At 37.2% G+C, this 6,504-nt stretch overlaps 1 protein-coding gene across 1 annotated transcript; it reads right to left on the bottom strand.

Annotated features, from left to right (window-relative positions):
- Positions 1-3,702: 3,702 nt before the first annotated feature.
- On the bottom strand, positions 3,703-5,333 carry LOC102955127 (tripartite motif-containing protein 60-like). The gene has a single exon (XM_007084232.2). The coding sequence runs from the start codon at positions 5,331-5,333 to the stop codon at positions 3,912-3,914; it is 1,422 nt and encodes a 473-aa protein (XP_007084294.1). The 3' UTR covers positions 3,703-3,911.
- Positions 5,334-6,504: the final 1,171 nt, after the last annotated feature.

The raw sequence follows: 6,504 nt of genomic DNA on the forward strand, positions 1-6,504 counted from the left end.
TCATGTGAGTTAGAATGTTTAGTTTTACCTAAGGCACCCCACTGGTGGGTATTGTATGGCTTTTAAAGAAGAGTTAAATTGATGTAAAGGCATACATGGATTGGGCAACTCAATGTAGGTGTCAATTCTCTCCAACTTGATGTTTAGTGTCAATGCAATTTCAAATAAAATCTCCAAGTTACAATGTTTAATTTGGCAAGCTGACTCTAAAATTTATATGAAAGAGGCCACGAGTTGTCAAGGTAAGCCTGAACAGATGATGAAAATTGTCACCAGATATCAAGAATGAGAGAGCTGTAAGACGTATGGTATTGATCCAAGGACAGACCAATAGACCAGTAGATCATATGAGATGTCAGATACAGGTGGCATTGCAAATCGGCTGGGTAAATGACAGACCTCTCAATAAATGGTGTGTGTCCATTGGTCATTCATACATTATGAATGAATGTATTGGTCATTCATACAGTATGTACAACTAAATATATAGGCAAGCCCCATCCTATTCCCAAACACAGAATCAGCTTCTAAGTAGATGATTAAAAGCACACATAGAATATTTTAATGTTTCTGGAGTAGAAACATTTTTTAAATTTATTTATATTCAAGTTAGTTAAGATACAGTGTAGTGTTGGCTTCAGGAGTAGAACCCAGTGATTCCTCTCTTACATAGGACACCCAGTGCTCATCCCACCAAGGACCCTCCTTAATGCCCATCACTTATTTAGTCCATCCCCCCAACCCTTCCAGCAAGTTTGTACTTAAGAGCCTCTTCTGGTTTGCCTCCTGGAATAGAGGATTTCTTAAAGAATCCAAACCTCAAAAGGAAAGAATGATAAAATCAAATATATCAAACTTACCTTCTGTTCAAGACACCACAGTAAGAGTGAGATAAACTTTGAAGAACATACAGTGAACATAAATGCTACAGGACTAAAACACAGAAAATATAAAGAACTCTTATAAATCAATGAGACAGACTAATAGAAAAATGGGAGTGGAGGGGTAACACCAGGTATTTTATAGGATAAACAGAAGCGATTATTAAGCTATAAAAATATGGTCTATTATTAGAGATCATGGGAATTAAAACTGGAGATATTTAACATTTACAATTAGTGAAAATAAATAAATAAATGTAGTACTGTTGAAGCAGAGCAATGAAAACATTTATACACTGTAGTGTGAGTATAAATCGGCACAGCACTTTGGAAATTATGCATCTGGTTTCTCCGGGGAGGGACTTGCTAAACCTTCATCTTTATTGGATAATGTCAAATTATTTTCCATAGCAGCTGTTTGTGAAAGTTTCAAACTGAATGTCCGTCAGAAGTAGAATGAAGTTCAACTTTAAGCAAAAAATGTGAATCTCATGAACATAATGTTGAATGAAAAAAATTCAACATGATCAGGGGGCCTGGGTGGCTCAGTCAGTTAAGCGTCCAATTTCAGCTCAGGTCATGATCTCACGGTTTATGTGTTCGAGCCCCGCGTCAGGCTCTGTGTTGACAGCTCAGAGCCTGGGGCTTGCTTTGGATTCTGTGTCTCCCTCTCTCTCTGCCCCTCCCATGCTCATGCTCTGTCTCTGAGTAATAAACGTTAAAAAAAAAATTTTTTTTAAGAAATTCAACATGATGCATCATCAACTTTATGAAAAATTCAAAAACATTTGGAACTAAAGACTAAAGAATATACCTATCATGATGAGCACTGACTAATGTATGGAATTACTGAATCACCTGAAACCTAACACTGTATGTTAACTATGTTAACTGAAAAAACATGTGGAACTAAACATTTTGTTTATAGATACATACACAGGAAAAAGTCCAGAAAACAATGGAATATCAAACTAAGAATAGTGGAGGGAACTAGATAGGACCAGGAAGTGAAGAGGCTGGGGTTGAGAAGGGGCACAGGGGGAACCTCATAGGTGATGCTAATGTTCTATTAAATTGGGTCATGGATACATGAGTGTTTTAGTTTCCATTATGGTGTATCGTCTATTTTGTTAAAAGTATCTACATAAACTAAATTATTTCAAAAGATATGACCTAAGTAAACATCTACCAGTGGGTAAATGATTAGATAATACTGAATTGACAGTATTTTTACTATTTAATACTGAATTGAAATTATTTTATGTAAATACTAGGAAGTATCAAAGTTAGGTTTTAAAAAAAGTATAAAAATCAAGTGAGGAAATATGAGCAGTAAAATGATGGGTAATACCAATCACGAAATGTTAAGAATTACCATTCTGCTTGAGGTCTTACTCAGTGCAATCAGGCAAGAAAAAGGAAAAGGACCTAGACTGTCAAGGAAGAAATAAAAATGTTTCTTTGAATATGACAAAATCATCTTTGTAGAAAACCCAATGGACTCTATTTAGGGATAAATCTGACAAAAAGATGTTAAAAGTCATATACGGTATGGGGCGCCTGGGTGGCTCAGTCGGTTAAGCGTCTGACTTCAGCTCTGGTCAGGATCTCACGGTTTGAGTTTGAGCCCCGCATCAGGCTCTGTGCTGACCATTCAGAGCCTGGAGCCTGCTTTGGGATTCTGTGTCTCCCTCTCTCTATCCCTCCCCGACTAGTGCTCTGTCTTTCTCCATCTCTCAACAATTAATAAATGTAAAAAAAAAACAATTTTTTAAAGTCATATATGCTTAAAACTACAAACGTTGCAGAGAGAAGTAAAAGAGCCAAATAAATTAGTTCATGGATTAGAAGCCTCAATATTGTGAAGATGTGAATTTTATCCAACTTGATCTAGATTCAACACAAATCCAAAAGCTCAGCAGTATTTTTTGTTGTTGTTGATACAAGCTCCAAATTTTACATATATTATCTACTTAAAGGTGTAATCTCCAGACTAGAAAAAGCCTAAGAAAGAAAACATAGAACTAAATAAAAGGGATTCTGAGAAAAGAGGTCAGTTTCCAAAATGAAGTAAAGGATGGTAGTTGAACAGAGCTACAGGGTACATTGTCCAAATGGAAAGAGGGAAATGATTTATTGTGTGTATATGTAATTTAATAAGTATATGAGGTATATGAGATATGTATATGGTGGGGGCATCACCTCATTTTCCATAGTACTAAGTCAAGACTAACACACACACACACACAACAAAACATGTTACAAAGAAATACTGAGGTAAACAGATGAAAGTTCAAAGTGGCTACCTTTATAGAGCACATGGTCCTGGCATGGTAATGGATGCTTTTCATAAAGGCTTATGTATTTTTTTATGGCAAAACATGTAGGCAACACAAAAAAATTTACTGGACTTTTAATGACAATTACTAGACTTCTAAAGTAACATATTTTATAGGTATTTTATTAGAATTTCCAAACCATTCTCCAATTTGATCCCACAATTTATCTGTAAAGTAGGCATAACCAGACTTTTCCCTGTTTGTTTATTTATCGAGACAGAGAGAGAGAGAGAGAGAGAGAGAGAATCCCAAGCAGCCAAGCAGGCTCCATGCTGTCGGCTCAGAGCCCAATGTGGGGTTCGATTCCACAAACTGCGAAATCATGACCTGAGCCAAAATCAAGAGTCAGATGCCCAATTGAATGAGCCACCCAGGTGTCCCATAACCATATTTTAAAAAAGTAAACTCTACCCCTAATGTGGGGCTCAGACTTGATCCTGGGATCAAGAGTTGCCATGTTCTACACACTGAGCCAACCAGGTGCCCCTATAACTATATTTTCTAGAAGCTGCTGAAACAGAGATAAAAACCATTCTGGTTGTTTAAAGGAAAAACTAAAACTGCAACAAAACAAAGCAAACAAAAAACCAACAACAAAAACAACAGAATTGTTGAGACTAGATTAATTGGCTTAGTTCTGTGCACTGCCTCAATAGAAAAAAAAAACAATTAAGAATTTTACAATAGTTCATCATTCAGAATCTGTTACTGTACAGATTTTAAGAGGTTTTGAGTCAGTTCCAGTGTAGAAATAAGGCCAGAGTGTTTCTGTAAAATAGTAGTTAAAAATATAGAGAAGAGATCTATCACTCAAGTTGTAAAAAGAAATCTCACACAATTCACAGTCTAAAAAAATGCCAATCTTTCTGGGTATTACTTTTGGCAGCAGATTAATTTTTTTAGGACCCAACGCAATATAATTACTCTGACTACATCGCCCAATACCCCATAATCCATCCTGCACTAAAATTGGTTGATTCTGATTCTTTCTCCTTCTGGGCAGAGAGTCTCTGCAGACACCAACAATCCATTCAGGCTTATCTTTCACATCCACCTCCCAATACTGCCTGCCAGAATTGTAGCCCCCAGAACCCAGAACAGCCGGGCAGAGATAAAACCTCCTTGGGTTATGAGGTAAGCTATGCATCTTATTTCCATATTGCACAGTTTTTCTATCTTCCGAGATAATAAGCCTACGATGTGCTGTTTCAGGATCTAGAATTAGATCTACTTGAAATCGCTTGATAATTTTGTTTAGGCCAGAATATTGTGGAGGAAGATGGTAACCATATTCCTTTAATTGGAATGAAAAAGGTTCAGGGGACTTTAAGGTTTTATATCTATGGTAGATACTTTTAACATCTGTTAGAAATTCCAGCCCTGACTTCATGTATTTGCCCTCAATCTCCTTTAGTAGATATTTTAATGTGGAAAGATGATTCGAAAATGTTGTCAGGTTTTCATTTAGTTTTGTTAAAATGTCCACTTCGTCATCTTGTAATTGCCGAAGAACAGTCTCTTGCTCATTTTTGAGAAACAACAAAAGTTGCTCAAATTCAGACTTTATTTCTTCCCTCCTATATTCCACCTTCTTCTTCAGTTCCAATGATTTTCTGGTTTGCATCATTATCACCTTTTCCACTTGTTCAATTCTCTCCTTCCATGGTTCAATGCAATTCTCTAATCTTTTCCTATGATGAGGAGCAGCCTTCTCTATGGGCCAAATGTAGTGATTCCGGTGATCAGTGGAGAAACTACACTGTGGACATAAAACTTCTAGGTCCTTCTGACAGAAAAAGGTCAAAACCTGATTATGCTTTTCACATATAAGCTTCTCTTCTTTCCTCTTCCTCTTGCTTCTTCTTACCTGTAGTAGCTTAGCAATTTCAATCAAATTGCCCAGCTGGGGATTGCTTGTGAACTTCCTTTCTGGAAAGCAATGACGGCAAAAGGGACAGGGGAAAGTATCATTTAGATCCTTCCAGGAGATACTGATGCAAGAGAGACAGAAGTTATGCCCACAGTTGATGGTCACTGGGTCTTTCAAGTAGTCCAGACAGATGGGGCAGCTAGCCCCTGTTTGGAGGTCTTCTAGGGCTGTCACAAACTCCATTGAGCTGTGAACAAAGGTGGTGGGTAAGGTTATAAGTCCTTTAGTAAAGCACTCAGGACCCAGTGAGCAGTGGATATCCTCCCACAGACCTTGAAAACTAACCAGCTTTCAGTTTCACTGGATTGGCATGTTGATGATCTCCTGTATAAATGTGTTTATCCCCCTCCCTTTAGCTTTAGAGTCTATTGCCAAGAGTACCCAACAGGCTGCAGTCTATTGCATACTAGAATGTATTAGATGGGCTGCTGTTCTTCCCACTCGATGATGTAAAGACAGGCTTAATGACTTTCCTGTTCAAGAAAGCAGCTTTAGGTCCAAGCCTAGGAATCTTTCCTATGGGTGAGAAAAGACATTAAGTTAAAAATATGAAACCACAATCACCAATGTATGAAAACATTCACCTAAGACTCATTAATAAATGCTAAAATTTTAACATCTGTTAGTAATTCCAGCTCTGACTGGAATTACTAGGTGGAGGTTTGGGAAAAAACAGGAATCCGTAGTTATAGATTCATTTATCTCCTACATTTCAAAAACAACAATAAAACCTATAAAAAATATCCTTCCAAAAAATACTCCATCTCAATCCAATCATGAAAAACAAGTACTCTAACTTAAATCGCGGAACATTCTACAAGACAATCGGTATGTGTTATTCAAAATGTAAATGCCATGAAAAACAAACACAAAAGAAGTTTCAGATTTAAGACTAAACAAATACGACAGCCAACTACAACATGCAATTCCTGACTGAATCTGGGATCGCAAAATTAAAGATAAAACAACTAGGGGCGCCTGGGTAGCTCAGTCTGTTAAGCATCCAACTCTTGACTTTGGCTTGGGTCATGATCTCAGGGTTCCTGGGTTAGAGACCCACGTTGTGCTCCATGCTGACAGTGTGTGGCTTGCTTGGAATTCTCTCTCCCCATCTCTCAAAATAAATAAATAAACTCAAAAAAATAAATAAAAGATAAACAACCAAAAGAACCCTTTTGGGACAAATGGGAAACTTTCAATATGGACTACGTATCATATTCTATCAGTATTGTGCTTATCATATTAATTTATCATAGGTGAGAAGCCAAATGTCCTTGTCCTTAGGCAATATATATTGACACATGGTGGGGGAGGCCATCTTGATGGCTGCAACGCACTTTCAGAAGGTTCAATA

Source organism: Panthera tigris, chromosome B1, assembly GCF_018350195.1.
Source record: "Panthera tigris isolate Pti1 chromosome B1, P.tigris_Pti1_mat1.1, whole genome shotgun sequence".
NCBI lineage: Eukaryota > Metazoa > Chordata > Mammalia > Carnivora > Felidae > Panthera > Panthera tigris.

Coding starts and splice junctions, on each gene's coding strand:
- LOC102955127 (XM_007084232.2), bottom strand. CDS start 5,333: ATGGAGTTTGTGACAGCCCTAGAAGACCTCCAAACAGGGGCTAGCTGC.